Source organism: Tauraco erythrolophus, chromosome 2 (genome assembly GCF_009769465.1).
Source record: "Tauraco erythrolophus isolate bTauEry1 chromosome 2, bTauEry1.pri, whole genome shotgun sequence".
NCBI classification, from domain to species: domain Eukaryota; kingdom Metazoa; phylum Chordata; class Aves; order Musophagiformes; family Musophagidae; genus Tauraco; species Tauraco erythrolophus.
Window position 1 is genome coordinate 65,819,612 of NC_141466.1, and position 19,432 is coordinate 65,839,043.

Consider the following 19,432-nt stretch of genomic DNA (forward strand, 5'->3'; position numbering starts at 1 on the left):
TGGATGCCTTACTCTGCAGGTCTTTGCAAGGGACATTGTTTTTCTGTTGAGTGTATTAGGAACTTACATGCTTTGCTTTAGTAAGACTGTCGTTCGCCTAAATTGTTCCTAATCCTCGTCCTTTCAGGGCTTAGTGTTTAAAAACTGAACACAGCAGCACTTGAGAAAGACTTCTCTGTTACCTATGCTGTAATCTTTCTCATGAATTCACCAGTTTTGAGTCTGGTTTCACTCTTAGGATTAAGGAAGGATTTGTCATTTTATATTAAATAGTGATCTCATAAAGAACAGTGAAAAATACAATACAAGGTGAAAAAAGTCAGTTACCATTCAAGAAGTCAAACCTGTCTGTTTATTGCCATCATATTTCAATGTAATTTTGATGAGAGAATGGTAAAAAGATGTGAAAACTATTGGTTTGCTCAGTTTGACTTGTACGGGGTTGATTTCATTTAGGTTCTTTTTTGTTACAAAGTCATTCATGATTCCAAATTATTTAAATGAAACTAGCATTTGAGCAAGAGATCTTCCCCCTCTCATTCACAAATACTGACCAGCTGTGGTGTAAAAGCATGGCAATTCTGATCTCGCTTTGGCTAAAAGCAAAACATTTCTGAATATTGAAGGACTGAAGTCAAAGTTTAAGATAGCTTGTAGCCACATGAGTCAGAGAGATATTCACAAGAGAATCAGTGGGCTAATGTTTCTCCAATGGGTGATTTGGAGCCTTGAAAAGTGAAGCTCTGACTCTGATTTGTTCTCTAAGGAATCCTTTCTCTCATGCTCCAGTTCTCTAGTGACTGCAGTAGGAGTTTATGGAGATTAGCTTTAGCAAACTAAAACTGGCCTTTGTGAATACTTCCCTTTCTGTCATAGAAAATATCATCTGAACTATCACTTCTGCTAGTGCTAAAAAAAAAAGTATTTTACTGTCTCTGAAGTGAATAAACATTTTTATGCAAATTAATCTTCTCTGTTTCTTCTTCCTCTGAGTACTTAAAATATTTGCCCAGCTCTAATCACACTATTTTAGTCAGGATGGAAAGAATGACATTGTACATAAGACTAGGGAGTAAAATAAAACTGTCATAATGTTTTAATTTATTTACAGAAAGAGGAACTTGAGACAGTATGATTGTTTTTCATCAGATTTTCATTCGCTATACGTGAAATGAGCCTTCATACTTCCAGTTGGGTTTCGTTCATCGCCGTCGAGTCTCTGCGTTCAGATACGGTATACATCCTATGGGAAGAAGAAAGCACAACAATCATTTTGTTCATACCAAGCTGACAATTAAGTTCCTAATTCTGAGAAGTGAATTTTCCAGAATGTTTTTTTCACTGCACAGGCCTAGGAAAGCCAACTTGTATTCAGAATGAGGGATTAGATACCACCTCCTTCAAAGCGATAACATGGAGGTTAAACACAAATCCAGCCATGAGAGATTGAAGGCTACTTTAGATTTGTCTCCTATTTGCCTTGCAGATGGGTTTTTGATAAACTGTAAATCCAGCACCTCAAACACTTACAACATACATACGCTCTGTATATTCTGCAAATGAGATAAATCTGAGCATAAGATTATAGAATAAAATCTGCTAAAGGAAGCTGTATAAGTTCAACATATTGGCTCACTCTCTGGAAAATACATCAAAAAATTCTGCAGTTGGTAAGGGAACAATATGAATGATGCAATGGACCTTCATGACTCTATTAAGTACATACCGAGGCATGTATGTTCAAGGATTTTGAAGCAAATTATTCTACTGTAATTCTATAGATTCACAGTCACTTACATCTGGTAGGGCATTCATGGCCTTTTTATCAGTCTACACTGTCAGATTAACATCTGTCATTATCTTGTGGTTCAATCACAGAAGGAAGATATTTGTCTGGCATAAGACAGAACTAGAAACATTTTTCCTCCATGTACACAGTTATTGTTTCCAGGAACTCCACTGGTGGTCCGCATGGATTTTGACAGAAAGTTGAAAATAGAAAAGAGGGCTTTTTATGAGACCTTATTACACTTTGATTGGTTTGATTTGGTTTTTTTTGGTGTAAGTGGTACCTACAGGGTACATTGTCTCCTCTTGTTAGTTCTGTAGGCATGGTATTAACAGGTTAATTATATAAGGAATTAACACGATTCTCTCCCATTTACTTCACTGGCAATGGAAGTCATCAGCACTTTCTGGAGATGAAAGAAAAGGAACAGGAGGACAGGATTGATCCAAAATCCAATGGGACTTTTTTCCAACTATCTCAACGGAGTTGCAGCTGGATCTAAAAGTAAGAACCATCTCCTTTCTTCTCTTTTAATGCCTAGAAACACTTTACGAATTTCCATGGCAAGAAAAACTCTGAATAGGTTATGGTCGAAGTCAAAAACAAGAAATAAGATTCAAAGAGCTGTGACTCTTGATAGATCTTATTTTGGTACATTTTTGGAACATGGTGTTCTTAAAAATATCCTACTTCTCAAAGAAGAAATTACCTTGATTTCTTCAAAGAGCTCTTTTTCTGACGTGTCTTCAATCCACCTGACCGGCAACAGGCAAACTTACAATCAATGACCTGGTAAATAATTGGGTTGTACATGGCTGCTGACTTTGCAAGCAAAGTTGGTACCACTGAAAACTGAATGGGAACGGAATCTGGCTGTCCAAAGGCTGACCACACGGAGACCACAGCATAAGGGATCCAGGCAGTGAGGAACCCTGCACAGATCAACATTGCCACCTTGTGAGAGAAAAAGAGAAAGAAGTTAATCTAGCCGAGTTAGACACTGAGCACAGCACAGAGCTAGGCAGAATGAGAGGGAACATGCGGCAGAATGCGAGGGATCATGCAGCAGAATGAAAAGAAAAATGATAACTCACTTCAGATAAATTTACAATATAGATTCATAGATTCATAGATTTCTAGGTTGGAAAAGACCTTAGAGATCATCGAGTCCAACCATCCCTAATCCCCATTAAACCATATCCTCAAGTAGATCATCCACCCTATTCTTAAACACATCCAGGGATGGGGACTCAACCACCTCCCTGGGCATGAACAAAAGCTGTTGCACATTTCTCTTCTCTCTGTCTAGCTCCTGTTTTCCTTTCACCTGACTCAGAACAGTTAATGAATCTGTTACCACAGACCTTTAAAAATGCTATAAGGTCAGGCTAAACATGAGGAGGCTAAATGAGATCTCAGAAAATAATAATTGATGTCAAATTTCAATTATTTAAGGAGGATAGTCCTTTAAAAACATACAAACACTCTTTTTTAGGATAATATATAACACAACTGCGAAAGCTTTTGAAAATCTTAGCAAGATCTTTGAAATGAATGCAAGTTAAACTGGAAACCTTTCCTTACGGGTTTTTCTCTGTTGTTTGCTTTTCTTGTATTGCTTAATTGCAGAGCCCCTCACTTCTAGAGCCTTTTTCAGTCAAATATTCCTCAGATTGGCAAAAGAAACCCAGTCTCTTTTCCATTCCAGAATGAAAGAAGTATGCACTGGGAAAACAAAACTAAAACAATAATCAAGTACAAGTATTCCTGATTCTCAGTCCTTTGAAATCAAATTCCAAAGTTCATAAAATCAAAGTCTTTGAAGAAATTCCCAGGACTAAAGTAGGTCCTGATGGTATGTGGTTGTGGGGGACCCTGAGTATCTCTGTAGATGAGTTTAAGAAGGTATGTTCCTGTCTATATTTCCTATAGCTCCTTCTTCTGTACCACCCGGTACCAGTCACTGAGGCAAAAGCAAAGGAAACTTAGAAAATGAGAAAAGAGTTTGCAACACCGTAATCTAATGTAAGGCTTCTTTCTCTTTTTTATGTTCTGCTGAGCTGATGTCTCACAGAGAAGATGTCAAAACTCAGTGGGACCAATAACCTGTCACAAGAATGGCCACTGGTAACAAGAGGAAGAAGAGTTTTGCTAAACTAGATGTATCTTCTACAATAAGAAGACAGGCTGAGAGAGTTGGGGTGGTTCAGCTTGGAGAAGAGAAGGCTCCGGGATGATCTAACAGCAGTAAGATAGCTGCTATAGCACCAGTTGCTAAAGGGGGGGCCTACAAAAAAGCTGGAGAGGGACTTTTTTGCAAGGGCCTGTAGTGGTAGAACAAGGGGTAATGGCTTTAAACTGAAAGAGGGTGGATTAGATTAGATATAGGGAAGAAATTTCTTACAATGGGGATGGTGAAACACTGCAACGAGTTGCCCAGAGAAGTTGTGGCTGCCCCATCCCTGGAAGTGTTCAAGGCCAGGCTGGATGGGGCTTTGAGCAACCCAGTCTAGTGGAAGTTGTCTCTGCCCATGGCAGGGGGATTGGAACTAGATGATCTTTAAGATTCCTGCCAGCCAAACCATTCTATGATTCTATGATTCTGCCTGCTCCCAGAAGGGGGTCTATGGCCCATCTATCACTGGAAAAATGCTAACCATTTGATCCTTTTTAACACAAATATGGAACGAGTAACATCAAGTCATTCAATAAGGCATGAGCTGTCAAGTGTCTGGATATACCCACTCCAGCAGATAAAAAATTACTGTATTTCTCTGGGAAAGCCAGAATTGAAACTGTGCGGAATTTAACTGAGAGTGAGAATGTTAGTTCAATGCCTAGTTTTCTTTCTCGTAACCCATAGAATGGATTTTGTACTCCTTTAGAATCTGTAGATGCTTTAAAAAGCAAATTTCTACCAAACATTTAAGTTGCATTCCCAGTAAATGACAAAATAACTGCCTTATAGCAGAAGGAAATGGAGCCATAAGAATGTTTAGTATAAATATTAAAAAAAAAAAAGTTTGGGGCCAAAATTTGTGATGTATATACTTTACCTGAACCAGCTTGTCTGCACTCATTCACAGCCTGATATAGCTCCAAATGACATCACGCAATAATACATCCTAAAGACCATATGCCATTATACTGCTGCCATCAACGGACTGTTACTGCATCCAGACTGAGGGTAATACATGTGCGCTCATTTCAAATAGGGCAATTAGCAGAATTACGACAAAAAAATCATCAGAAAGCACTAGGTTTTGGGATAATGCATAACATTTTGTGGAGCCTTTGTTTCCACATCTTGATGACGGTATTATTTTCAGGAAAACTTCATTCTTTTATGCTTTTTTTGCTGTCTGTCACTGAAGAAACGGTGCATGTGAGCCAATGATCTCAAAAACAGCCTGTTATAAATTGTGCTGTGGAGTTAAATAGGTTATGATGGAGACTCATTTTCCATATTTATCTATATCCCAACATTATGTTCTCCAGTGAAGATCTGAGACAGAAGGGACAACCACTAGTGTTTCAATTCAGATCACATTGAAGTTTTACGTGATCGCTCCAATATGGCAAAAATAAATCTGCAACCTCAAATCAAGTTTCTGTTGTCCTTCAAAGGAAAGATCATGAGTGATCACGTTATTAGTACCGCATGAAAGCATCCTTTTTCAAAGGAAAGTACAGTTTTACCAGATGCATTGGCAGCACTGACCATATAGGTAGCTGGCTGAGATTTTCCGATATGTTTAGACATAATGTCACTTATTGCTGTATATTATATAACTTTCAGTTCAACACCCCCAAAATGTCATAAAATTTGATCATTCAATCAAAAGATGCTGCTCGTCTCCCCTTGGCATGGCTCACAAAGACTCGTGAATCTCTAACAACTAAGGAATCTGGGTTTGTTCAGTACAAGTTTTTATTTTGAGAGATTTACTGGCACAATAACCAGTATCAGCAAGGATCATGGCTGTCACCATTGCCTGACAGAGAACAGATTCAATCAGAAAGGGAAAATAGGATAACAAATTAATTTTAGCACTTGAGTGCATTTTTAGCAGGAGCTCATGGCTGAGCCTAAATAATAAATTATTTGCATACGAACAATTGCAATATTGCAGGAGCAACTTTGGTTTATATCTTCGTTAACGGAGGAACATAAGATGTCTGAAATTTTTATTTCCCTACTACAATAATCTCCTTTTTATCTGTTTTTCTGCTATAATTCCTAGGCACCTTGAATGCTTTTAAATAATTCTTTACAGCTGTTTCTGAAAGTAAAGGAAGCTTTATGACAGGGAACACAGCTACAGAGAGATGATGTGTCTTGTTTAAGGTCATATAGGAAGGCTGTGGCAGAGATTTAGAGTGAATCACAGTCTTGAGGACTCGAGTACCCTAATCACAGAATTATGTTTCAACTCCTGTCTTTTTCCATCTTGACAGAAACGGAGGAGAAAGCTAAAAAAAAATACCTTCACAGCATTGTACTATTGCTCACCATAGGAGAGCATCTGGTTGAAGTTATTCAAGCCTGCTTTTACAACCCAACAAAGCAAACGGAGTTAAATCTTTCTACCTACCTTGGTCAGCTTCATTTCAAGTATGTGGCTGTTCTGAATCCTGGTATCATAGTGAGCAACCTCTTTGGTGGATGATTTGACTTTTAAAATGATTTTGACATAAGAAAACACAATCACCGCAGTTGGGAACAGGAGGCAAAAGAAAAGAATACTCAGAATAAAAGCCTGTCCAGCCACTGAAGCCTGTGCCAGCCACCAGTCCAGAGTGCAGGAGGTCCCAAACGGTTCAGGGGCATAGTTCCCCACACCAGCAAAAGGCACCGTAGCCCAGAACGTAGCATAGGCCCAGATTATTGCCAGACAGATAAAGGCATGATGTCTCTTAAGCCAGGTGCCTGGAAGATAATCCAAGAGTTACAACCTCAGGTCCATATATATTTGGTACAGTTGAACATGTCGTTCTACCCATGCAGTAAGAGTTTACCTTGTCATTCTTTTCCAGTACAGTAAATTATCATGTGCATACAGTCAGAAGTATTTGTAATTAGTGTTTTCATGCATCCTTGTCCATTTGTTTTATTAAATGCTAATAACATGCCTGGAGTTGTGGAGTGGAATATTGTCTCTCTGCTCATCTTGCATACAACCCTATTTCAGCTAGAAAAACCTTCAGTTTGTAAGCTTTCCATCGTCATCTATGTTCAACATGTTGGATTCATATAGGACTAACAAGTTAAAAACTACGATTTATGCAGAAACTCAGACTATGATATTATAACAACTTCTTCCACTTTGGAAGCTGTAATCTGTTTTCACTCCCCATCCATTGACATTGAGGAGCTTTCTTCAGTGTTTGGGAACGACATAAAAGAAAATCGAAGCAAATCAAATAACTATCATATGAATGCAACCGGTGCTCCTTTCCCAGCTGATTTGACCTTTCCAGGTCACTGGAAGGAAAATGAACACTGACTGTCAAACGATGAATTCAAGCACAATGGCTGAGAGACAAGAAGTGGTTTGTTGTATTCAGGTGTGGAAAAACTAGAGCAACAATAGCATGAGGACTAAAATATCGGCATTATTTTCACAGCTATTGTCAAACCACAACAACCTATTACAAAACAAAAACAAAAACAAAAACACAAAAACCCCATAGTTTCTGGTTTGGAGCAAACCAAAGGTGTAGGTATATAATCAGGTGCTCCAGGTTTCTGATTGATTCAGGCCACAGGACTTGTTTTCAGAAATTATACAAACTCCTTCCAGGTTGCGCTTCCTATGACAAGGGTCAGAGAGTAGCTCATCATGTTGGATACCCTACTGGAACCAGCTACCTTCACATGGAAGAATGATGCAGGAAAGGTCAGGCTGTAAATTCTAGGTTTCAAGAACACAAACCAGACCATAAGTCCTTATACGGAAAATGGCTGTTAGCCACCTAGACTGAACATGCTAAATATCTTTATTGCTCTCTATCATTTTGTATCAACAATCATGATCAGATAGCCCTCGAGAAAAAATGTTTTGAAGTATTCTTTCTCTCTTAAACTAAGATGTCATATTAAATACCAGAGATCATGGCATGAAAGTAGCCAGCCATGAAATGTTTACTTCAGAAATGTTTACTTCAGCTCGCCGAGTCTGAAAAATAGTCTATGATTTGAGTTGTCACTGAATTATTTTGTTAAGTTCTTTATAAAAAGAACTGAAATCCCCCTTAGTGTGAATAGTGTACTTAAAACTCAGCTAAGGAGACCTTCCCTGCACTCACATTTCAGGAAAACATATGGACATGTCAGAGTCTATGATAGCAGATCTTAGTGCAGTACCACAGCTTTTAATCGACAGCATGCTCAGCTATTGGACAGACCAGCTTACCCACGCTTCCTAGCTGCAAACATTTCTTATAACTTAATATTACATGGTTGATATTATATGTCATTATAACGAGATCAGTTGTATGTCCCTCAAGTCACATGGGCAAAGTGTTTCTTATATGTAAGGTCACCTTGAGTATTCCCAGTACTTTGTTGTGGAGTTAGTCCCTTCCACTGCAAGAAAAAAGTCTTTTCTAAACTGTGACATCTTTTAACTGTAGAGAATGAAGCATATAATACTTCATATTCGAGAGAGATAAGACATTGATGGAGATGGTGCCAATACTTTTCATTGCTAAATTAATTTCTTCCTCTCAGGTTTCTTCCCCATATTAAAGAGACGATAATCATATTTGTTATGACCTATTGCACATCCAAATCTTTTAGATGTTTTAAATAGCTTGTCATACATCTTAGAGGAATTTAGGCTTCTAATAAGGAATACTTTTGTGTGTTGGGTCATAAGACCTTGCAAGATGGGCAATACTTGAATCTGTTAATGTCAATAAGCTTTAATATACACCAAGTGATTTATCTATGAGTGTGTACTAAAACTCATGGCTCAAGCAGACAGCAGAGGGAAAACAGCAAAGGTGTTATGTCCAGCAATACAAATTTACCTGGGATTACTTAGATCATACAAATATGTTCCTCTTATCCGTGTATTCCCCTCTATATTTAACAAAAGCATTCTGAACTGCTTAGGTATAATTTCAGGCTGGAATATTGTATCATTTAATACAGTTTTTCTATAGTCACTTAATATAGTTTTCTTCCTTACCGTAAGACAAGTGGCAGATTTTTAGGTATCTATCCAGGCTGACAGCTGTCATGGTAATAAGGCTCCCACAGCCAAAGAAGAAACCAGCCCATCCATACCAGCGGCAGCCCATCCATCCAAACACCCAGCGGTGAGAAAAGAAGGAAATGATACTAAAGGGTTTTCCTACAACTTCAAAATGCGAAAAGAAAGTCAAGTGACTGACAAAATCCATCACTGGTAAAACCACCCTGTTCCAGAAAAGCAAAACCCTCCCCTTCGCCCAAAGCTAATAGCAGTAAAAATGCTTTACAAAGTGCAGAGAGGGCTTCAGGCACAACAGATGTGATGACTTGTGCACCCTCCATGCACAGGACTCATCCTAAAACAACTGTAGCTAGATGCCATAACATCTATGCTGTGGTAGGATGAGCTCAGCCTGCAATATGACTGGCAACAGGTGCTTTACTGCAGACCACATGAACCAGAAGTAAACCCATACTCTGGTACTGAGCATGTACAAGCTCTTCCCAATATGAAAACTTCAGATTATGTGTTGAGTCGACACGCAAACACATGCCAGTATGTAAACCGTACGGAGAACGGGTAAGTCTGGGCTTGAGACAGGCACAGATCTAATTAGGCTACATCCCTATAATCTAGTGTGTACAAACACAGGGTAAAGAAATTTACCTTCAAAGAGAGAAATTTACCTTCTGCAAACCTACCAAGGCTCAACAGTAGGACACACAATGTAGTAAAGAATTAGGTTAGAAAGAAAAATGGTGCTAAGTTCGCAGCACGGATTCGAGCTGCAGAAGTGGTTTCAGCTCCTGTCCATACCACACTTTTCCTTGGTGACTCACAGCAAGTCACCTGACCACAGCCATTAAAGCGTTTTAAGCATCCCCAAACAGCAGGGAAATACCTAACTATTTTGAAGAATCTGTCCAAGCTGCACCTTAGCTCATTTCTCCATTTGTAAAAGTGGGTGGTACATTATGGAAGAACTAAAGTTAGGTTATGTGCTTTAAATTTTTCAAGCAGAAGCTGACCCCAGTGATTAAGGTTTCAAGCAAAACACGAAATATGGCAAGCAACTTTACTTATGCAAATCATTGCCAACTCTAAAACCCAACACATTTATTTGCATAAAATTAAGTTTCTCTTGAGCGGCACAGGGCCGGGAGCATTGTATAAGTGCGAAATGAGCCTGATGCAGTTTTGTATGAGCGGCTGGTGCCACCCTGTGGAAACCTGCAGGAAGCCGGGCCGTGGCAGAGCCCGCTTCTTGAACAAGGTGCCAGGACAAGTGCGTGAAATATGAAGATTTTTGGAAAAAGTCACATCTTCACTCCAATCGGTCCAGCAGACAGAATGCATCACATTTCTAGAGTCAGTATCTTCCATTACCAAAAAAAAAAAAAAAGAATAAAAGAGAAGGGAGAAAAAGCAAAAAGCACACATGCTGTGCCAATAACAATTATTTTTAATTACAAAACTTAAACACACAGATAGATTGAGATCACCATGGAAGACAAGGTGACCAAGTGGCATGTTGGTGACAGACCTTAACAAAAATTAGCAGCCCTCAGGCTAAGAGGGCTCCCAAACAAGCTGTAGTTTGTATGGTTGGGACATACAGCTTATATGGTTAGAAGATATCTGTTTACATTCCAAATATATAGCTATAGACCTTCTCCTGAAACACTCTGTCTCATTGGAGTGACTCTCATTGGAGTCAGATATGAGCTTTATAAAATAAGACAGACTCTTAGGACACAAAGGAGACGGAAGCATCACAGAAGAGGTAAAAACTGGGGTTTTGTTTATCTTCACTTCTAAGTGCTGCAAGATGGAAATAGTCTCTCCATGGCAGATATGCCAAAGAAATCATTAGGATTTCTTTGTGTGGTAGCAGAGCAGAGATATTTATACTAATGCCTTTCTTCTGCTGAATTCATAAGTATCTCCTTCAGAAAATTATGTTTACTGATCACTCAGAGGCATCAAAATTACTGGAAGTTAAGGTGGTGAACAGCTCCTTGGCCATGTGCAGTGACAGCATAATGAGCTTCAGTTTGTGACTGGGAGCCATCATTTTATGTTGTTCAGTGCTATTTTAGGCATTTGGATGAAGGCAAAAGCATTTGGCAGAGATGAGGGCAGGAAAAGGGTACACTGGAGCTGAGGGCCGGGGTCCTGGTGTATGCAACACATAGGGGACAGATGAGCGTGAAACACAGGAACATACTGTCATTTATATTGCCCTGGGGAGAGTGATGGTCATCTGGGTCACATCACACCTTTATACCCATTGGATTGTCTGCCATACAAAATATACTCTTCTAAAGGACAACCAGTCCTCCCCCTGCATTTTCATGTAGGCATAAGCAACGGAGTGAGACTCATGTCAAGAGCCAAAAGAATGATTTCCAAAGGCTTTTGACTTTGCATCTCTGTGTAAACCTTTCCAAAACTCCCTTCTCTCATGCCAGGGAATCCAGGCTGTGGGGCTGAAATCAAAATTGCTCCTGCTGGCTGATGTTGCTCTCACTCTTAATCATTGACACAAATGCTTATTTTCTTGACCCAGAGATAAAAAAGGACAGTCACTAGAGAGAAAATTATTAGCTTTGATAGGCTGGTGGCCACTGGCATTTTCAAATTCTTCTTGCACCCTACAGCAAGATAATATCATTTTCTTCAACCGCAATATCAAACTATCTTGTGATTATTGTATCAGGATGCACATGGGAGCTGTCTTTGAAAGCCTGCCCAGTGCTAGGGTGAAGAGGAGTTTTGCCTGATTGAGAAATCCGACCCTGTTTTTTCCTTTGTACTTTTCATTTCTTTCCATCAAGTTGTTCAGGAATGTTGTTTTCTATCCTTCTCTCATTTATATGCAAATAATAGAGCAAAAGTCATTTTGGGCTTCCCATGGCTTCCAGAGGACTCTCTCTTGCTGCTGCCAGAAAGAATGGTGGGATAGTAAAAACGAGTGAAAATAAGAGATGAAATTACCTGAAATGCCCAGATCACACACTGCTAAATTAACAGTCATTATCTCAGCAGGTCTCAACTTCTTTTTTCGCTTTGAGGACATAAAAATAACATACCCATTTCCCAGCGTTGAAAGAATCCCTATAAAAACAAACAAAAAAAGAAAACCAATCAAATTAGAATTCTCCTCAAACTTAGCAATATCCCATCTTCCTTGTGAAGTTCTCTGATATTTTCAGCCTGAACCTGTGGTCCGAAGGTTAGACGTTTTACTCTGAAACATGATCATCTCATCCTCATTAGCAGCTCATAGACACATCTACTGCAGACATCTCCCTCCCACAACAAATGTTATTTTCCTCTCTGCAGTAGGGCTTTGCCTTCACCGCCTGAGCCTGCACAACTATCGACTGAATGCATGTAATAGAAAACCCATAACTCCTTTGTTTTGATCAACCTCGTTAGTCTCATGAGCATTTACACAACCACAGGAATGAAATTCAGCTGTCTATAAGCACAAGGATCCCGATCTCTGATCAACCTTAGTTTTATTAAATACTAGAATCAAAGATGGAGGGATAAATTTCTAAAATAATGTAATTTAATATATTTAATCACATTTTAAATATTACAACAAAAATTTATTTCTATTATAAGAAAGAAAAATGTTAAAATATATTCGATTTTAACTTCCAGCTGGAACTCAGTGCATGAGAAGGGATCCTGTTCATGTTGGCTGACATCTTTTTTGGCATATCACCACCCAAAGACCCGTAGGGACCAAAGCTGCAAGTGATTAATTAGTCATAGAGCTAATCACACTGATACCAAAAATTGCAGTTTCCAGTTCTCTGTTTCTTCACAAACTCATTCTGGAAAGACTTTGAGCCTGGAGTGAGCATTTTGCAGTGGAAATGCAGGACTACACACAACATCCCTTTCAGGAAGCAAGAGTCACCCTTGAAGATGAACACCCTGAAGGGACTGTGGACCACAGAGGCCTCATGCCAGAGCAGGGGAGAAAAGTGAGAAAGAGGCAGACACAGAAGAAAATCATGAAGAGCAAAGAGTGGCAGAGATCCTTGCTCTGTCGTTGTCTCACTGAAGGAACCTACAACAGTAATGAGGTAGAAGTTGGATCAAAGTTCAGTATGAGAAAGAGGGAGGAAAGGTGCTATCCTTATTTATTTTATGTTTATCATCTTTGTTTTTCTCTACCTGAATCAGTAATTAAATCATAGAATTGGAGAATGGTTTGGATTGGAAGGGACCTTAAAGATCATCTAGTTCCGACTCCTCTGTCATGGGCAGGGACACCAGTTACCCCAGTTGAGGTCTCATAAGAGCAGAGTAGAGGGGCAGAATCACCTCCCTCGACCTGTTGCTTGCACTTCTTCAGATGCAGCCCAGGATACGGTTGGCTTTCTGGGCTACAAGCACACATTGTAGTGTGGCGCTCCTCAGGGGTCAGTACTGGGGCCAGTGCTATTTAACATCTTTGTTGGTGACATGGACAGTGGGATTGAGTGCATCCTCAGCAAGTTTGCAGATGACACCAAGTTGTGTGGTGTTGTGGACACGCTGGAGGGAAGGGATGCCATCCAGAGGGACCTTGACAGGCTGGAGAGATGGGCCTGTGAGAACCTCATGAAGTTCAACAAGGCCAAGTGCAAGGTCCTGCACGTGGGTCGGGGCAATCCCATGCACAAGTACAGGCTAGGCAGAGAATGGATCGAGAGCAGCCCTGAGGAAAAAGACTTGGGAGTGCTGGTGGATGAGAAGCTCAACATGAGCCGGCAATGTGTGCTGGCAGCCCAGAAAGCCAACTGTATCCTGGGCTGCAACAAAAGAAACGTGGCCAGCAGGTCGAGGGAGGTGATTTTGCCCCTCTACTCCGCTCTCATGAGACCCCACCTGGAATACTGCATTCAGCTCTGGAGTCCCTGGCACAAGAAGGACATGGAGCTACTGGAGCGGGTCCAGAGGAGGACCACGAAGATGATCAGAGGGCTGGAGCATCTCTCCTATGAAGACAGGCTGAGAGAGTTGGGGCTGTTCAGCCTGGAGAAGAGAAGGCCCTGGGGTGATCTTAGAGCAGCTTTCCAGTACTTAAAGGGGGCCTACAGGAAAGCTGGAGAGGGACTTTTTACAAGGGCATGTAGTGATAGGACAAGGGGCAATGGCTTTAAACTGAAAGAGGGAAGATTTAGATTAGATATAAGGAAGAAATTTTTCACTCTGAGGGTGGTGAGACACTGGAACAGGTTTCCCAGAGAAGTTGGTGATGCCCCATTGCTGGAAGTGTTCAAGGCCAGGTTGGATGAGGCTTTGGGCAACCTGGTGTAGTGGAGGGTTTCCCTGCCCATGGCAGGGGGGTTTGAACTAGATGATCTTTAAGGTCCCTTCCAACCTTAACCATTCTATGATTCTATGATTCATTTGAATTATTTGCAGCTAAGTGAATGAATCTCAACATTGCCAAGTATTGTTCATATATCTTAATCCTTTTCTCTCTTAATGCCATTTTCTCTCTAGTGATATTTAGGACATCTAGAGTGCCAGTATCCAGTTTGAAAGACTTCTTGAAAGCATCTGACATTTTCTTGCCTTTTTTTCAACTGACTGGTAATCCAGAGAGATGTCTTCATCAGACAAGCCTCTGAAGAAACTGCTCATTATTAACAGCAACATTTCAGAGAGTTCCAGCCCACTGATCTCCTGATCCTACAGCTGGAAGGGGTCCAGTGATAATTTAAGTTGCCTTTTTTTCTCTACCTGCATCCAACAATTGCTTATCTGAATTCTTTCTTAACTTCTTGGAGATAGAAACTTTATAATCCCCTTGGATAAGCTATCTAATGCTTCATTTTTTGTCTATTATTAAAAAGATTTTCCCAACAGCTATCTGAAATCTTTGCCAGTACAGGCTCCGAGCTCTGGAAGGTGCTGGCAGGCTGTGTGCCTGGGCAGAGCCTGGGGTTGGAAACAGCAGAAAAAATACTCTTCAGATATGAAATAAAGGCTTCATTTCAAGAGCAAACAGTTCAGGGCACAGCTGAGTATGGCACCGTAACACTATTACATATATACAAACAGAGAGTCAAGGATGCAGTAACTAAAAAACCGACACCTATGGAGAAAGAACCAGGCTCAGATACACAACCTGCAGCCGGAGGTGAAAGGTATAAAAGTAGTAACCTGAACAAATAAGACTCCTTTTCTCCAATCTGACAGCATCAAAGAAAAGAAACAACAACAAAAAATAGTTTAGGATTTTGTTTTCAATCAAGCTGTTTCGTAACGCACTGAGGAAGCGTGCAACAGTTTGCAAATCAATAATAGTTACTTGCCACTGGCTCTCAGATGAGCTGACAGCCAGCGGGTCTCTGCTCCGTAGTTAGCCACCCTACCCAGCCATACAGAAAATCAATCAAGTCAGTGATGAAAAAGCTAGCAGGGGAAGTAACAAAGTAAAAAGAATTGGATTCTTATAACCATGTGTCTAGTTTGATTTTTTTTTTTCCCCAGACAACAGAAAAAATATGTGTGGAAAAGAACTAGCTAGAACAAAAGATTACACATTCACAGAGAATTTATCACAGATTGGTCAAAATCCCTGATTTTCTTCAAAGACAAGAAAATGTATTTTCAAACTGCAGAACTTCAGTTGTACAACCAGCATGACTCTAAATGCTCTGCTGAGTTTCCTGACAGGATCTCAGTCTTGTTTGCTCACTGTGCAGTTTCTTCCCCTTTTTGAAATAACTTTTAAAGTCACTTGCACCTTACATGCCTCAAGCACAAAAAGATGCTCAATAACAATCCCCAGCTCTTGACTTCCCACCTTCCCGCAGCTAGTCCCTCTCTGTGCTATCAGGATGTCCACACTGGACATCCTCAAGAGAGGCTTCAATTTCTTGGAAGAAATCTGCAAAGATATAGAGGACACAGTGACAATGGACAGGTTCAGTCTGAGTCACGAGTTATAATAAAACACCATAGACCTCGTAGAGTGTGGGAGCTGAATGGTCCAGCTCGGTTTTCCATCTTCTGCAGATTACACTGTTTACAAGGTAAATCTGCAATACTGTAGAGTTACCCCAAGTCACAATCATACCCGAGAGCTATTTGATCACACAGCTTTTGCTTACTGTTTTGGATACCTAGAAGCTGTGATTAATGACGAAGCTGGCAATTAACAAAAATTTACAGCCTCAGCAAGCCTGTTGTGTGAATTTGACGTTAGTGAACAGTCTCACAGAGCTAGGCTTTCTTCTGCATTACCTCAAGATCCACTATCTACCACCAAAAATCTCTTTACAGGAATGCCTCATGTCCCAACAGAAATGCAGATGCTTTGAACTGTCAGAAATCAGCTTAGTAGAAAAGGAAATTTAGGATTGTTTTTGTTTACAGAAAATAAAAAAAGTGACTCAAGAGATTTACCTGGGCACAACGAAGCTTAATTCCCTTCTAACTTCTCATATTTTTGCAGGCTAAATATATTATGAAAGTGTTGTTATCCACCTAAATATAAATGTGTAATAAAATATGGATCTGCATAACAACAGGCACTAGTGGTGGCATCCCCATGGTGCTAAGCTAAACTGGTCTTGTAAGGTACAACTCACATGTGAAGCATCAGCCCTATCAAAGCCTTTTTTTTTTTTTTAGTAAAAAAAATGTGTTTAAAGACTACTCACTCCACCTATTCACAAGCACAGGGGACCTGACATTGCTCCTTCCACCAGTTTTGTTTAATTCCCTCTTTTAGTGGCTGAGCTCTGAGGTGTAATTCTGCTTTACTGCTAAAAAGAATAATGCTCTTCTTCACACATACCCCTATAAAAGGGAGGTTTCTGTACTTCTCTTGGCCTCTGGCAAACTATTATCCATTACTGTATTGCACGCAGTGTCGAAAGCACTGCTGTCTTGGTCTAGAAAACATAAAACCAGTTGCCATTGCTGTAATGGCTGAGGGCACAACTGACCAGTAGCTAAACAATGACTGCTTGAAATCATTGTAATGCTTGCTAAAAGGAATTAAAAATATTTGTGCAGGATATCAGTGGTCTCGCATGCAAGTCCAAGGAGGATGCAAGTACAGCATTTACATGTTTGTGTGAAAAGCGTACTTGGCTCTAATGAAAGATGCTACTGGAGTGTACAATGACCATACAAGTAAAGTGACTAACCAAGTAAAATGCAACGCAAAACAAACATGCGAAAAAATAAGTTAAACTCAGAGCAAAAAGTAGAGTATGATGTCTAAAGTAGAGCTACACACGCGTACAGTAAAGCTATGGCTTGAACTTTCCTGGTTTGGGCCACTGGGCACGAGTCCACCACAGGCTGCTTGATGTCCAGTCCACACCACCAGGAACATGGCTATCTTACTGATAAATACAGTATCAAAATGGTTATCAGCCCTCTTTAAACTATAATTTCAGCCTTCTCACACTGCTCATGTAGGTCTGTGCCGTCATGGTTAGCTTTTGGTTTTTCAGTGGAAATTTGTGATTTCTGTTCCTTGCCTTAATTTGATTCTATCTACGGTTTTCAAGATGTTTCACCCCTGGCAGGGGTATTTCTTTGGAACTGGATAAATCTGTGCTAAATACAGCCAATATAACAAGGTAACAGAGTGTACACTGGCAGGATTCATTTCAGCCACTCAGACATATTTCCTGGGATTAAAGCTAAATTTGCTTAACTGAGTGAAAAAAGACCTGAGGGGTGGTTGTTTTGGACAGTTCAGTGAAGATATCTGTCTGCATAGCAGCAGAAAAAAATACATATATGTGAAAAGCTAGGATACATACAGAACAGTGCATGAATAGCAAGAACACAGAGATACAGCTTCACCTGCCATCTCTGCTGCTCTGATTTCCTTTTTCGATAAAGACATAAGCAGAAGACAAATGAGAATTAAGCATTATTCAAGCCTTTGTGCGACCTCCACTGCAGAAAAGATTAGATTATTTAGATCATTTGAGGAAAGGCAGTAAGAAAGAGTAGGAAGGAGGATGCAAAATAGTGAATGAGAAACAAGAAAGTAAGACTAAAAGATCTTTGTATTTTATGCAGAACTGATAGAAAAAGGGAATGAATCAAAAAAAAAAAAAAAGTCAAGGAATACACTGTATACCCTGTATTCAGCCTGGTGTTCGGCTGTCTGATACCCAGAGCCCAGTTTGGTGTCGCACAGTTCTGACCTTGTCTCGGCTTTACTGAGAAAATAGCTGCTGAGCTGTGAGAAACTGCATAAATTAAAGCCATAAAACATAAGGAAACCTAAACCATAGAAAGAAGTGTAAATGTTGAGGCAACAGAAGCTCAAGAACTAGAGAGCAAAAATATCGACATAAAAAGATACCACCTTGCCCCCATCTCCAAAGAAAAGATAGTAAATCATCAAGAACAAGGACCAATTTATTCCTAGAAGCAATGGAGACCAGTAGTTCCCAAGTGAATGACCATTCCTTCACATATGAATACTTACCATAGAAATCAGTCCCAGCTATCATCTCTGTTCACTAACCAATAAATAATTGCATTTATCCTGCTCGCAAAGTTACTTTGCACACAGTAAAAGACTCCAAAACAAAAGGGAGGGGATGGTGCTAGGCAGAAAGTATTGTTCAACATAATATGTAACAGAGGACAGCAGACGCCAGGAGCCGAGCAAGATTCAATGAGCACATCTGAGGATGTTCTCTTGCTGCCTATGCACACGAGAGAGGGTTTGAAAACAGGCCATAAAACTCACATTGCATAAAGGCGAAAGCCAGTTCTGGTTGGGAACGATTAAACTGCAAGCTAGTAACCTATCAGTAGAAAAAAATTGAGTATTTCTTCACTTTTTTCTGGAAAGCCTACTACTAGTTACTTTTGTCTATCTGAACAAGCATTGTCTGTTGACACTAGCTGTTGACACCAGCTGTTGACACCACATTTCTAATGCATTCTATCCTCTCTCTCCTAGATTTTTCTTTCTAATATGAAGAAATATGTAATTACACATCTAATGCACAGGAGCTTCTGCCTTCTATGTGAGTGCCTGAAAGGATGCAATGACATAGTCATATATCAAAGACAAATTAAAAAATCATTACCAATTACTGTCAAATAAAATCCAGCTACGATGTCAGCTTCTCTAGAAAGCTTTGATGCAAAGGGGTCTTCCTTCTGGAGATAGTGTGGGAGATATTCTTCCTGGGAGGAAGTGTTGCGATCTGATTCCATCCCATTCATGTCCACTTCAGCGTCTAAAAACCAAAAGAACAGTTTGCAATAGATCACATCTGTCACCAGAAAATGCAAAGATTTTTTTCATAGACAAGATGTCGGCTCCTGTCTTCATGTCTGCTTTACAGCTCACAGGGCATTTCAGGATGCAATTCAAAATTGCATAAAGCATCCTGCCATGATTCATTTCATGACTTACTTTATCCAAGAATGTCAT

The 19,432-nt window shown here is 40.0% G+C and overlaps 1 protein-coding gene across 1 annotated transcript; it reads right to left on the reverse strand.

Moving 5' to 3' along the window:
• Positions 1-1,179: 1,179 nt before the first annotated feature.
• Positions 1,180-19,224, reverse strand: OPN5 (opsin 5). The gene is made up of 6 exons (XM_086623663.1): positions 19,083-19,224; positions 11,989-12,108; positions 8,986-9,156; positions 6,385-6,719; positions 2,499-2,743; positions 1,180-1,243 (listed from the first exon to the last, which is right to left on the reverse strand). Exons 1-6 carry the CDS (start codon positions 19,219-19,221, stop codon positions 1,180-1,182), a joined length of 1,074 nt encoding a protein of 357 aa, XP_086479789.1. The 5' UTR covers positions 19,222-19,224.
• Positions 19,225-19,432: the final 208 nt, after the last annotated feature.